We start from the raw sequence: 15,604 nt of genomic DNA, 5'->3' as shown, positions 1-15,604 counted from the left end.
TATCTAACGTCTGAATGATATGATAATGTCGGTGAAATGAGTCCAGGGTCAAGCGCCGAAAGTTACTCAGCATTTGCTCTTAATGGGTTGAGGGAAAACCCCAGAAAAAAACTCAATCAGGTAACTTGTCTCAACCAAGACCAGTTGGATTAAATAAACTTACTTCTATACCAAGGTTATCATTATAAAATCATTCACTCATGTGATGTTATCGTTTTCTTTTGTCATCGAGGTCCATTTCTAGTGAAATTTCTGAAGCGACAAGTTATCAATGACCAGCGCTACAAAGACATTCTCGGACATCTTAGACAAACCATCAAGAATAAACGACCAGGTTTTTTGACAAGAAGAATGATTTTATTCCACACCGATGCTCGAGCTCACACTGCCAGATCAACATAGGACGAGCTGCTAACGTTTCGCTGGAAAAGACTACCACGCTCTCCTTACAGTCCAGACTTATCTCCATGCGACTGCAATATTTTTGGAGATTTGAAGCAAATTATGAAGGAAACCACATTTTCATGGGACGAAGGGGTGCAAAATGTTGTTAAATATTGGTTCACGTCCCGAATATAAAGATTCTATGAAGCCGATATCCGTCACCTGTCGCCAACGTGTTCTTAACCGTGGCGAGTATTAAGCAGTAAGTTTAATTTCATTATTTGCATTAACGATTCATCCGAAATACCTAATATTATGCTTTCTATTTCTATTGAATAATTTGTCCATATTTTCCTAACACATAAGAAAAATATTATGAGCACGTACAAAGAATTCCAGAATATCGTATTCCTAAAAAGATTCTAGAGTACAAACCCAAAGGCAAGAGAGACAGAGGAAGGCCTACGAAGAGATGGAGAGATCCATTTCTTTAAGAGGACGGAACAGGTCGAAAGACCTAATTCCTCGCCTCTTCAGCCGATGGTGGGTTTTAGCCTAACTCAATCTCGACCTAACTTCAGGCGAACACATGGTGAGGCTCCCGTAATGTGGAGTCAGCACGGTGACGAACCTCCTAAAACACCACAGGGAATCACTTTGAAAACATATATACATACATTCTAATAGATTAATGTACAGTACTTCCCACGCAGTGTTAAAACAGAAAATTTGCCGTTACACACATCACGAGTGATAAATTTTAAATCTTGTTTTATTTAAATTCAATTGAATGCTTATTTTTTACAGATAAAAGCAATGAATACTCAATCACTGCCACTTAAATGATTAAATAAATGAACTAGTAAACCATGTTGTATGCCTCTTCTAGCTGACGTCATCGGTTTCGCAATTCAATTGTGTACATCGCATGTAAACACATGTTAACAGAGCGATAAATCTCTTACCTGCAAGAGCAATGTTGGTTCCTGCTTGAATGCAAGGTGGGTTGGTACCAGTGTGAGATTTCCCAGACGACCTCTCTTCATCAGATTGTTGAGCGCTTCTCTCACTTTACTCCCGTCACGTTTACCACCGAAGAAATGAAACATAACCTCAGCTCCCGGTCTGGAATACAAAGTTCTCACTTCATACACCTTTCATGGCAGTACACACAGTGTGAAGATCAACTTTAATATAAGTTTACCTATTTGAACACAATTAAATAACATTTAAAGAAGAAGGACGATCGTTTTCAGCTGTGGTATTCTCTGTTCTGCATGATAATATCAAATAAAAAATGACAGGAGATTTATGAATTCCTTGGATTGCATGAAACATCTTAGTACCGTATGTAATTAAGTTTACAGGCTTGGCACATCGGCTTTCCACGCTAGTAACTGGGGTTCGAATCCCAGCACCTGGAATTTGTCATGGACAAAGACGGTGTTTGGTGGTAGGTTTTCGCGGAGTACGCCTGTTTCCCAAACCGGATTTCCACCATTGCTTCATTAATAATCATCATACTGTGTTACGTAGTACGTCTTCTGTGGTACTTCAAGGGCAACGCATTCATGGCGGCTGAAAGAACTACACGCTTCGACGCATCGACCACTAGATGAGGAAACTTGGGTGAATGACGCAAGTTAAGTGCCCGCCATAAGTTTAATAAAGTTTGCAGGTTTTAGGGCTTTTTTCATGCCATAGTCTGTCACACACATTACAACTGTAACCAAACTTGTTAATAAAATGTTTATTGAATTGACTAAAAGTTTTTCACAAAATTTTAGTATTTCTGAAACAATAACTAAAATAATTACCTACTTAAATCCTTTAAAATCTGGAAACATAAAATGCACAATATTTTGTAACAATGATCATATAATATTTTATTGTCTGCACATTTACATTTGATGTAGATGCATTATTATTTAGCTATACATCTTGTAAAATTGCTAGTCATTCCTTTTTGCGTGGTCTACAATCCTTCACATGTTGTTTACTACTTCTTTTCATGCCACATTTGGTTTTTTCGGTTCATCACTTTTACTCTCATTATTATCTTGGATGCGATTAACAAGCATGTACTCTGCTTGCGATTTTTTCGCTTCCATAACAAAGCAGTAGTGACTCTTGTAAAAGTTATCATTTCAATCTTCACACATAATGAAATCTTCTATATTTTAAATTTTAAATACCGGTACCCACTCTCCTTTGAATAAGTGGACTCGTCTAGCTTGCACTTTCAAGGCCGACTATTATCTTACCAGCGTATGCCGTTATCATTTTCTTTTACACGCATTACATATTTTGGAAACTGCCATCTGAAATGATGTTGGGCGGACACGTAACCAGAATTCACCAAGACAGATGGGAATACGCCACAAATTTATGAGAACCGAGAAGAGGGAAGAGGAAAAAGGGACGCCCGAGACACAGATAAGTGAACGAATTTAAGACAGTGGCCGGTAATAAATGGTTTAGAAAAACTAGAGACAAATATTAATGGAAACAAATATTAAAGACAGGCTTTAAAACCAGTGAATAATGTATACACATTAATTAAGGGCGAAGTAAGTGGGAATGTAGGGACAAATGTGTGTATTGGCAAGTGTAGGGCAGAGAAAGGTTTCATATGAATACGCTCACTTTGTAGGAGGCTCTTCCAGATCTCATGGTCCTATGGTCTCTTAGTACAATCAACATCATTAATCACAGCTCCTTTATCACTCCTAGTTGCTTCATGTAACCACCTAATTTATTATTTGAACTAAATACAGACCCGCAGATATGTAAATGTAATTTCCTTTTAACTCACTGTTCAGAAGTCACAATATGAGTAAGACTTAGGTCCTATTCACAATGAAAACATTAAAATTAAAGCGAGGAAACTGAACATTAAGATAAGTTTATGTTCTCGCGTTACTGCTAGTGTTTTCATTATGAATGGACCCTAAGTCTGTTTTGTGTTACGAAACGATTCTTTCAATCAAAAACGTTGTTCTGCATCGGTGCATTAATCATGATGAAATCGCAAGTTATGTCTTCAGAGGATGTAAATATTTTGTTTGATGCTCCCATTCCGAAAAAAATGCAACATTATTATGGATATCAGCTAATTATAATCGGACAAGCAAACATATTCAATTATTTATACTTCAATGTGTCATGTCTTGAAAAGACAGATATGGTCATTAAAATTTTCAAGAATTTTACTACGTTAAATCCAAATTTACATATACAGAGTTTATGTAATTCGGGTTCTGTGTGTACTTAAGAGGGAATATACAGATTTGAGCACTAAAAATCAGGGGAATTCATTTTTTTTTCACCTTGCAATTTAACATGCTCAGTATTCACTGCTTCTGCAATTGAGCCGTTCAGAGCAGAAGTGGTGTAAGTCAAAATTGGGTAATGAGGTTTAAAGTAAAAATTCTATAAAATACAGCGCAAAGTAGCAATTAATATGTCCTTCGTGCTGTCCACTGACTACTAATAGTTTAAATAAATTGAATATTAATTGCTACTTTGCGCTGTATTTTACAGTATGTTTACTTTTTACCCTCATTACCCAATTTTGACTTACACCATTCTGTTCTCAACGGCTCAATTATGGACTATTTTCAGATTTACTAAAAGTTTCACCATTATGAGTAATTATCATAACAAAAAGTGACTGTTATTGTACTGATGTGCCGTTTTTATGATAATATCCACAAATATGAATATTTCTGAGCCATTCTTCTTTCTATTTATATCTGAATATCAAATGAACAGTATGGACGTCTTTGAAACGTCTACAGTAGAAGTATTTTTTTTAATTTCTTATGAGAAGTTAAATTTTTAATGCTTTTAGGTAAATTAAAAAAATAAAATAAACTATAAATGTTACAGCAATAATTATAGTTCATCTTGTTCACAGGTATGAAAGACAGTTGCACGCAAAACTTTACTGCGGTATCTTAAAAAGCTATCGAGTTATCACAAAAACGGTTTTGAAAAATAAAAGCTACGGGAAATGAGCGTTATATATATCTTATGTGTGGGCAGCTAAAAAAGCGTACGCTCGCACATTTATTATCATATCTACCAAAACATCGTATATATCACAGTCTAGTATATACAGTCAAGAAGCTTGAGTTGTGAGGGTGCTAGGGACAATAGACTGTGCCAGTACTATTTAGCATTGTCTGTAATGAGGCGATATTAGCGATCCTGGTGGTTAGCAACTATCTATGGATGCATGTTTACTATGTATTGAGCTTCGTGACTCTATATGCTAGACTGTGGTATATATAGTAAAAATTCCTTCACTGACATAAAGATAAATGTTCAATCTTTATATAAAAATATATTGAAAAATGACTTTTTTTGACCCTCAAACCTGTATATCCCCCCTTAAAATAATATAACATTTGTTTAAATTTCAGAATCATCACATTCTAGTAGAAGAGTGGACTTAACACACACAAATATGGTTTTGACAGGACTTTCCTACATCATATGAAAGACCACTGTTATAATACAAAGTCAATTTATTATAACTTTTTACTTCAAAAAGGGATAGCCTTAGATAATATTTTATGACTGCTTTATCTCGTACAATAATAGATAATATATGTTATATCTTACAAACATTTGTCTAAGTGGGTGAGACTGCATACAGAAAGCTGCCCGACGTAGCTTACTATTGTACCGCATGCAAAATATGACCTTTATCTCGAATTCTTCTGATCCTCTGCCAATTCTGCAAAGTTAAGGCAAGACAAACAAATGGGATGATTTAATAAATTGGGCTATCTTATTCTTTTAGACTGTACAAGAAAGGAGGATCGTGTAAGTAACTTTTGAAATGACAAACTCCACAATCTAGTACGGGAATACAACCCTGTAGAGGCCATTTGTATGTATAGTGAGATTATAAAATATAATAAGAAAGCCTAAACAACTGAGACAAAATTAGTTGTTTAATATGTATTACTAAATATAATATGCGAGTGGACGAGGTGAAGCTAGTGCACAGCGTTCGTCAGTAACGGGTTTCGCTCAAGTAAATATCTTTTACTGTTACAGAACGAACGCAACTACCGAGGTTATAGTTTGTACATTTCTCTTGGATGGAGCGTGGGAAGGTTTTGTATTGCATAGTATGGATAGATAACACAGGCTAAAGGGACTTCAAGGTTAGAGATTAGTATACAGCTGATTTCCATTTCATTGCTGTTGAGCTTGTGGAAAGGTAGTAGGCCTACACATTAGAACAATGAATCTTCATTTATGGAAAGTTCAACAACCATCTAACTCAACAAACGGGAATTTGGTGAAAAAACTGAGAAAACTGGGTTCATTTTTAAATAAATGAGAAGGCGCATAAATCCCGTTATAACTGAATAAAAACTTGATGACACAATGGCTGGAACAATCTCAATAGGTAGATGTATCCAAGATATCAGCTTGGAAAGCGATGAAATTGCTTAAAACTGAAACCTTAAAATAGACGAGAGTCGTTCATAAATAATTGAAACAAACCATTTTATCTAGGGCCTATTCTACCGATACAGACGAAATGTCAGCGTGTCTAGAAATATTTCAAAAAGATGAGATGTGTGCATTAGAGAGGATAATCGGCTATTTTAGGGTAAGACAATAAATAAAGTCGCGAGATTTTGTTTCCGAAAACTGACACGCTGAATCGCTACCAATCACAGCCGCGCTATTACTTGCCCATATCATTTTACGAACGGCGCAGAAAAATGAACAAAAAATCCAATCTATCACTCACGCACTGTTCATATAGATATTAAATATCATTTTATAAGGGATTCAATTGAGGAAAAGCTAATATCAATGACTTAAAGTACGAACGAAATACTAGTAGATGCTTTTTTACAAAGACACTGTAAACGAATGTGGAGTTGTAAGACGAAGTTACAATTTTATAGTGAGGGAGTGTTGGAAAAACATTAAAACAAAAGTATAATAATGTAATTTAATTATAGACATTGTTGATAGTAACGTATTATTGTATGAATTGAAGATATATGCGTAAAAACCGTATATTTCTCAAAATGGAAAATTTACAGATTCATCCATTCATTCATAGTGTTCTGTTCAAAGTAAGGTCTTTTACTGCAAACCCAGCAATCCCCAGTCTTTCCTATTTTCTGCCTTCCTCTTAATCTCCGCATATGATCCCTATATTTTAATGTCTATCATCTGATATCTTCTTCTGCCACGAACTCTTCTCCCGTTTACCATTCCTTCCAGTGCATCCTTCAGAAGACAGTTTCCTCTCAACCAATGACCCAGCCAATTTCCAGGATAGTGCTGCCAAATCTTGGCTGCAAGGAATAGACCTACTAACTATTTATAAATGGTATAACAACATGAAGCATCGTAAAGGTTAAATTTATCCTCAAAGTTCTTGGGTGCTATTCATAGACATTTCGCTAGCCCGCGCTACGAGCGTGCTAAACAGGATTCATATCATATCATATCGCTGACACTGGTTTATGAATAGGAAAAACGTTAGTTCGCTGATCATCCACCGAAAGCCCGCGCTAAGGATGTCTATGAATACGGCCCCTTGTGTTTATTGCTCTAGTCTTATAGCATTTCGTCGCTGCACCTCCAAAATCCGCTACGTGTTTTTTTTTTTTTTTTTTTTTTTTTTTTTTTTTTTTTTTTTTTTTTTTTTTTTGCAGGACAAATACAAAAGCATTGAAATTATCCCGAAGTAAGCTTTGAAAATCAAGGAAATTTAAAGTGGCAGTGCTTCTTTCTTTGTCCTGCAAAATCTGTTTTAAAGCACATAGCGGATTTTGAAGGCGCAGCGACGATTTTTAAAGTGAATTTTTTTCCTCTTTTAAAAAATTAGGGTTAGACCGTTTTTGCGCACCTCTTCAATTGTATGCATGGCTTGAATGTTTGCCTTAAATGTATGTCTACGTTAAATATACAATTAAAGAGGTGTATAAATAACAAAAACAGTTTGTGTGTATTGAACCACGCTCTGCTACAAATGTTATGTCGCTGTTAAACGAATTGCTGCTCAGAAAGAATTATGAGTAATTGAAATGCCATTGGAAGAAGTAACAACATAATCTCGATTCAATTAAATTGATATAATAATAGTGGCGGTTACGCAAAGTTGTAATAAAGCTAGAAACCGCCACTGATTTATTTCGTTTTCATTTTTTGTGTTCAGAATGTGTCCGAAATAGTACATTATGCAACGAGCCTATAATGGTAGTAATTAAGACGCGAGTATGTTTATGAAACGAGCGTTTTTTCATACGAGCGTCTTATTTACCATTATAGGTAAGTTTCATACGACTTTTTATGCTCGACCATATTTCTAACTTGAAATTATTCATAAGTATTCATGTTATTCTTATCTGACTGGGGAGCGGAACTGACCTTGTGCAATATCTCGTAAATTGTGAGATGTGCGCAGACGCGAAAGTATTGATTTTTTCCGAGACACAAATGTCATTGACCTTGATATAATCTAGAGAGTAAAATAAACATTAATCTTGATCATAACCTTGAAATTGATTTAGACATTGAAAAACGAGATGACAAATTGAATTTATTTGAATATTATTTACAATTAACGCTAATTATTATAGTAACAGAACATAACCTTCTGCGACAGTATTGGATTTCCAGCCCCCGTGACGTTTCGCTAGTTGTATTTCGACTGCATATCCGAGAATAATCAATACTTGCGCTTTCATATTGCTACAATGGTGATTTCTGATTGGTGGAACACCTGATGAGAACTTTAATGAGGTCCATTAAAGGGCTGCTACCAGGTGTATAATTACTACATTTAGGCATGGTCGAGCATAAATAAACATATCTGGCATAGAAAACACACAAAAGTGACTTTTTACGTAGCTATAGGCTTACTACCGTTAGTCAATGGAACAGTGCTCACACAGGGAAGAGGATCTTCAGTGTTGTAAACCTGTTACGCATTATTTTGGAGAAGACAGCAATAAGAAAATATTCAAGAAGATAACAACAGTGATTGAAAAATAGAACTCGTTATTGTTCGGCTACCGGATCCGCTTCTAGTATTAATTATATTTAAATAGTAAATGAATCATATTTCAACAACAATCTGAACGCTCAATAACATGATGGGAAATTTCATGGAATATTTCGTGCAATATTTCGACATTCAGCAACAGCTATTACAGCAACGCTATATCTTGACGTTTTGAGTCTCTGAGGGGCAACTACGCTCTGGATTATTGTGAGTAAGTCTCTGTCTATTTACACAAACTTTGCGTAACAGCTCAGATTCGACAATTAAATTTCACAGACATGTAAATGACAGACATTTGCATAAATTTGACGTAATATGGCGCTGAGTGACCAATGCTGAACTTTTATTGCGCGTATGAGTATTAAAATAAAAATACACATCAGAACTAATGCCAAGCCTATTATTATTATTATTATTATTATTATTATTATTATTATTATTATTATTATTATTATTATTATTATTATTATTGAAGTGAATATGTTAGGAATGTTATGTTTTATTTAACGACGCTCGCAACTGCAGAGATTATATCAGCGTCGCCGGATGTGCCGGAATTTTGTCCCGCAGGAGTTCTTTTACATGCCAGTAAAAATATGTTAGGAGAAAATCCACAAACGATTAGGGAAAACACGGAAATTTTACTTGAAGAAAGTTGGCCTAAAGCGATAGATCTGGAAGTAAATCTGGTCTCGTGACCAGAATAATATTGTACGAAATGAAAATATAAAAATTGGAGTTTTATCCTTCGAAGAGGTGGAGAAATTCAGATGTCTTGGAGCAACAGTAACACTCAGGAGGAAATTAAACGCAGAATAAATATGGGAAATGTCTGTTATTATTCGGTTGAGAAGATTTTGTCATCTAATCTGCTGTCAAAAAATCTGAAAGTTAGAATTTATAAAACAGTTATATTACCGGTTGTTTTGTATGGTTGTGAAACTTGGACTCTCACTTTGAGAGAGGAACAGAGACTAAGGGTGTTTGAGAATAATGTTCTTAGGAAAGTATTTGGGGCTAAAAGGGATGAAGTTACAGGAGAATGGAGGAAGTTACACAATTCTTCACCTGACATAATTAGAAACATTAAATCCACACGTTTGAGATGGGCAGGGCATGTAGCACATATGGGCGAATCCAGAAATGCATATAGTGTTAGTTGGGAGACCGGGGGGAAAAAGATCTTTGGGGAGGCCGAGACGTAGATGGGAGGATAATATTAAAACGGATTTGAGGGACGTGGGATATGATGATGGAGACTGGATAAATCTTGCACAGGATAGGGATCGATGGTGGGCTTATGTGAGGGCGTCAATGAACCTGCGAGTTCCTTAAAAGCGATTTGTAAGTAAATAAGTAAGTAAGTAAGTAAGTAGGGGTATTAAAATAAAAATATGCGTCAGAACTAATGCCTAGCCTATTATTATTATTATTATTATTATTATTATTATTATTATTATTATTATTTTCATTAGAGTATGGATTTTAACATATTTTCATGTTTTATTTCCTATTTGAAAATCATAATTATGCTACTACCATTATTTAAATGCGTCTAAGGAAATCTGCAACCGAACGACAGGTTTTTATAGTTTTTTGTTGATTTTTATCAAGCGACTCTAAAAATGTAAATTTATGAGAAACGGAGACAGTGGAGACACTTATCAATTTTATTTCCCTTATGTAATTTTTTCCATGAAAAAGTAGAATGCGGTAACATGACACGTGACGCGACGCTTTTAAAGTATTTTATACAGTAAGGTAAATTGTTAAGCTGCATACAAACTATGCTCACATGACGTGTTGACAGCTGTCAGCACGTTACATCAGATGACGTGTTAACATGGAATCTGAAGCTCAGGTGCTCTGACGTTTCGCGTCAGTTGAACAGACTTGTTTAAGTGTTTAAGTTAGCTTTAATACTGTGTTGTTGCATAACGGTTTTTCGCTGTGATAAAGTTTTTATTTGAGTTGAATAGAAAACTGACAATCAGTTATTTCTTCTCCTACATTAACTATTGACTCCTTGTCAATGCTGGGTTATTTTTTGATTCAGCGTCTGAAAAAAATCTGCTGGTTTGGAGTTGAAGAAAATGTTGTCAAGCCAAGTTTATAAATCTTTAACGTTATCATAGGAATTCCCTTGAAGATTGTTGGTGAGAGAATGGAAAAGGTGGAAATATGAGGACACAAGATCAGGGGAATATGGGGATATGGAATCACCTTCCAATCAAGCTCCTGGATAGCTGCTTTCGTCATGCTAGCGGAGTGCGGGCGTGCATTATCGTGTTGCAGCAGCTTGTAGTCTTCTCGGTGTTTTTTCTTCAACTGCGGCCGCAAGGTGTCTGAGTTGTTGATAATAAATGCCAGCAGTTATGGTTACATTCCTTGGAAGCAATTCGTAGTACACAACGCCTTCTTCATCCTAACAGAAGCATAACATCATCTTCTGTGGATGGACACTAACTTTTTTAAGGGATGTTGTCTATTGGAACGACAGAACCATTTTCTTTTAGTGGTTTCTCTGTTGGCATTCTCCCCGCACACGGCACAAATGCTTCAAGCCGCCTCCGCTGCCTTTGTCCCTATATTAAACTCAAACACGAGAGTTCTTTTTTCCACTTGACACTCCATCTTCTTAGCTCACAAGTAGCATAACTTTCTTTATATCCGAAAAATTCAAGGCGTACTTATAAGCATAACTCTCCAAATAACAAATGACAAACGGTGAGCAATCTTCTAACAAAGAAGTGTTGTAATGACGAGCAAAAACGCTACGAACTTATGCATCAACGTATCACAAGTCTAGTATATATAGTCACGAAGCTTGAGTTTTGAGGGTACTAGGAACAATAGACTGTGCAGGTACTATTTCGCATTGTCTGTAATGAGGCGATAGTAGCGATCCTAGTGGTTAGCAACTATCTATGGATGCATATTTACTACGTATTGAGCTTCGTGACTGTATATATTAGACTGTGGTAATATTTAAGGTGTCAAAAAATTGATTTTCATTTTTGTTATATTAATTTAATACAAACTCATAGGTTTATTGTGAAATACATTTTAAGATATCTACAAAATTTACCAAGTTATGCATTCCAATGTCCTCCTAATGCAAACATAATACCAGCCAACAATCTGTATCGCTCGTTTTCTGAAACATACATACACCTTCAATAGTAACAAAAATATTTTATTATAGTAATTCAATATTAACTTTTAGCTTTATACCTGTAAAATAAATTTTAAGATATCTATAAAATGGATAAAGTTACGCATTAAAATGTTCTGGCATGCAAACACAATGCCAACCAGCAATATGCAATTTTACAGCTCATTTTCTCAAAAAGGGAATTTAAAAAAAAACTGCTTTAATCACATCCTCCACAATTTTTAAGATAATTGGATAAAACTTTTGAATAGTCCTTTTTCTTAGTAAGATTAAAAGCTGTAGCTCAATATTTAATCTATCGCTAACAGAAACAAAAATTAATGACAATTTTCTTAAAAATGTAAGTATTGAAGAATTTTTTCCTTCCTATCGCAGTAAGATATTCCAATCGATGAGCAAGGGTTTGGTAATATGAATGTTACCTTTAGGACAAAAAGGAATTACTACAAAATATTTAAAATCTTGAGAGTAATTCTTAAACAGTTTGGCACAAATCGCAAAATGAAAATTTTGAAAATTCACAATCCAAAAACTTTATATATAAGGTATAAAATTTAGATCGAAGATCAATATTCAGATATTAAACATATAGAATTTTATCAAAAAAGAGCTTAGCGATATGGAGAAATAAGATTTATAAGACATGTAAATTTTTAAGTGTCGAAGGTGTATGTAACCCATTTAACATTGTTTTACATTTATCATAAACGTAATTGTAAAAATTCTTTCAAATGTTTTCATCGCAAAATTTTCCAGCGTTTGGGCAAAGATAGATAGTCAGTAAAAGAAACTTATCTGACACTCAATTTTTCCCCTAATCCCCTCCTACAAATCCCTGCGTGCGAGTTGGTTTCTGTATTTCTTGTCTGATGTATCATACACAATGGTGTAGGCCTACTTCCTCACGTGTTCAGTAAGCTCCTCTGCCATGTTCATATTCGCGATACACAAATGGACAACGATCAGAGCACTTCTGATGCCCTAACATGTCTGACAAAATCCGGGAGTCCAGATAAAGAAGGACGTCTGGTAACCGTACTTGAGGAAGAAAACGTGACAACACAGCATAACTACTAGATATGCACCGTATGATTTATTATGTTTTGGATCAGCCCCGAGTCTGGAGAGTTTGTGAGTGAGGCCGTCTGAGCTTGGCGAGAATTATAGCAAAGATTCGCCATGGGATAATCTGACATTCTCCTTACAGTTGGGGAAAAAATCTCGAAAAGACCCAACCACGTAAACAGCTCAAGCAAATTCTGATGACGAATCTTTCTCGTTAATCCGAGACTACACCGGTGGCCATCTTAATGTTACAGTGTATGTTTTATTAGGCCTATACCCTTGTGACAGCAGGAAAGCAATGAGAATAGTAGTTGTTGAAAGTGAATATCCCCTGGAGCGTTGCAAACTTTATGCTACAATATACGCTAAGTCCAGTATAGAGATAAAAGAGCAAAAATATGTTTAACCTGTGACGGATATAGTGTTTGGTATATTATTGTTGAACGAAAATATTAGTTTAATGCCCGACGAATTTCAGGTAACAAACAAATAACAAGACGGTTCTTTTTCCATCAGAATCTTTTATGAAGATTATCGAACAATTTTGAAACGCTGATCCCTAACGCTATTTTCTCCCTTTCCTGTCAACACATATGGGACAATGGAACAGATATGGCGCGACATTATTATGACGTATTACACGTCAGAGAGATTGATGACCGTGTTGACAACAAATAGGAGTTTGTTTTGATAGAAACCTTCTTTTCACTATCTCCTTTGTGTCCAGATGTTTTAGTCTGGAAGAAAGGATATGAAGGTACTAATACTATTAGACGCATGTGTGTTCCTTCGTTACATGTTCATTTAATACAGCATTTTATCTCCGTTTAGATGCGGCACATTGTTTTTATCGTTTTTACTCCAGCAGAATAGAAATTCTCGGTCTCGAAAAATGTGATCTTCGTCTCCTGAAGACCTAGTTCGATCCCTCTTCATCTGGAATTTTTAATGATCGAAGTCGCAATGCGGCATGTTTTTTCTTTCTCCCGGTAGAATTTCTCTTGTCAATCAACTCTGTACCCACACGAGAAATTGCTCTATTGATCTACCTCGTTTCTTTTGTACTGGGAGAAAGCGGCTAATTCAGCAGTGCTGACAATAAATCGACCATACCTTCCAATACACTTTAACTGTTCAAACGGGAATAAAGACACACGCAAGAAGAGGGAATAGAAAAATGGAAGGAAAGAAGTAGAAACTAACAAAAGGGGATAGGAGGAAAGAAGTGTGGAAATAGAGGTAATATAAACAAAGATAAAAGGAACAAGGGAAGAAATAAGGAAGGAATTAAAGATGATAGATAATCAGAAAGAGATGAAGGCGAAAATATAAAAATAAAAGGAGAAACAGGGGTTAGAAAAACGACGACAAAAGAATTTCGAAGGAAAAGAGGCAGATGAAGAGAAAAGAGAAAAAGAGATTATGAAATATTAGATGAAGAATGAAGACAGATGAGAATACAAAATTAGAAGAAAATAGGGAACAGACGCCAGTGGAAAAATGTGAGTGACGACAAAAGGAAGCATATGAGACGCAAGAAACTGGGACTGAAGAAAAATTGAAGTGATTATTCAGATTTCACAGATGTTAGATAATATGATTGCTATAGAACTGCATAAAACAAAGTAATTTATTTAAATACATTTCAATTGACAAAAAAAAACATAAAGGAGGAGGAGGAGGAGACAAGAAAGAAGGAAAATCTGTAACAAAAAGGAAGAGAACGAGGAAATAAGAATTGGAAGGAAGACGGAAAGAAAGGAAGGAGGAAATAAGAAATGAAGGGAAGACGAAAAGGAAGGAAGGAGGAAATAAGAAATGAAGGAAAGACGGAAAGAAGAAGGAGGAAATAAGAAATGAAGCGAAGACGAAAAGGAAGGAGGATATAAGAAATGAAGGAAAGGCGAAAAGGAAGGAAGGAAGGAAGGAAGGAGGAAATAAGATATGAAGGAAAAGCGAAAAGGAAAGAAGAAGGAAATAATGAATAAGACGAAAAGGAAGGAGAAAGTAAGAAATGAAGGAAAGACGAAAATGAAGACAGAAAAGAGGAAATAAAAAAGGAAGGGAAGACGGAAAGGAAGAAAGGAGGAAATAAGAAATGAAGGGAAGACGAAAATGAAGGAAGGAGGAAATAAGAAATGAAGGGAAGACGAAAAGGAAGGAAGGAGGAAATAAAGAATAAGACGAAAAGGAATGAAGGCAGGAGAAACTAAGAAATAAAGGAAAGACGGAAAGAGGAAGGAGGAAATAAAAAAGGAACGAAGGAGGAAATAAGAAATGAAGGGAAGGCGAAAAGGAAGGAAGGAGGAAATAAGAAATGAAGGGAAGACGAAAAGGAAGGAAGGAAGGAGGAAGTAAAGAATAAGACGAAAAGGAAGGAAGGCAGGAGAAACTAAGAAATAAAGGAAAGACGGAAAGAGGAAGGAGGAAATAAAAAAGGAACGAAGGAGGAAATAAGAAATGAAGGAAAGAACGAAGAGGAAGGAAGGAGGAAATAAGAAATGAAGGGAAGAACGAAGAGAAAGGAAGGAGGAAATAAGAAATGAAGGGAAGACGGAAAGGAAGAAAATAAGAATGAAGGAAAGGCTGCGCGTACATGCGTCACAATCTCAAGAGGAAGAAGAAGAAGAAGAAGAAGAAGAAGAAGAAGAAGAAGGAGGAGGAGGAGGAGGAGGAGGAGGAGAAACATCTCATCTAGAAAATATGTACTGGGCCGAGATATGGCAGAACAGGAAACTGAAGAGCAAAAAAAAAGCTGGAATCAGTGTTTTGGAACAGGAACAACAGGAAGAAGGACCTGAAGAACAGCCACAGGAAAGTGTACTGATAATAGAAGCTTTTGTAGTGGTGAATTATAAATGTGAAGAAGGAAGAAAACTGAAGACGAGAAAGTATGTTGGTGTTGTGACAGATGTAGGAGCGAAGTT

The 15,604-nt window shown here is 35.7% G+C and overlaps 1 protein-coding gene across 1 annotated transcript in view; it reads right to left on the bottom strand.

Moving 5' to 3' along the window:
- Positions 1-15,604, bottom strand: part of LOC138715198 (uncharacterized) — a 1,247,406-nt gene that overhangs the window by 41,386 nt on the left and 1,190,416 nt on the right. The window contains exon 11 of the mRNA XM_069847833.1: positions 1,350-1,509. Within this exon, the coding sequence (XP_069703934.1) occupies positions 1,350-1,509 (160 nt within the window). The remainder of the gene's footprint in view (positions 1-1,349; positions 1,510-15,604) is intronic.

Source organism: Periplaneta americana, chromosome 15, assembly GCF_040183065.1.
Source record: "Periplaneta americana isolate PAMFEO1 chromosome 15, P.americana_PAMFEO1_priV1, whole genome shotgun sequence".
In the NCBI taxonomy this organism is placed as follows: domain Eukaryota; kingdom Metazoa; phylum Arthropoda; class Insecta; order Blattodea; family Blattidae; genus Periplaneta; species Periplaneta americana.
This window is presented reverse-complemented; position numbering and strand designations above follow the sequence as displayed.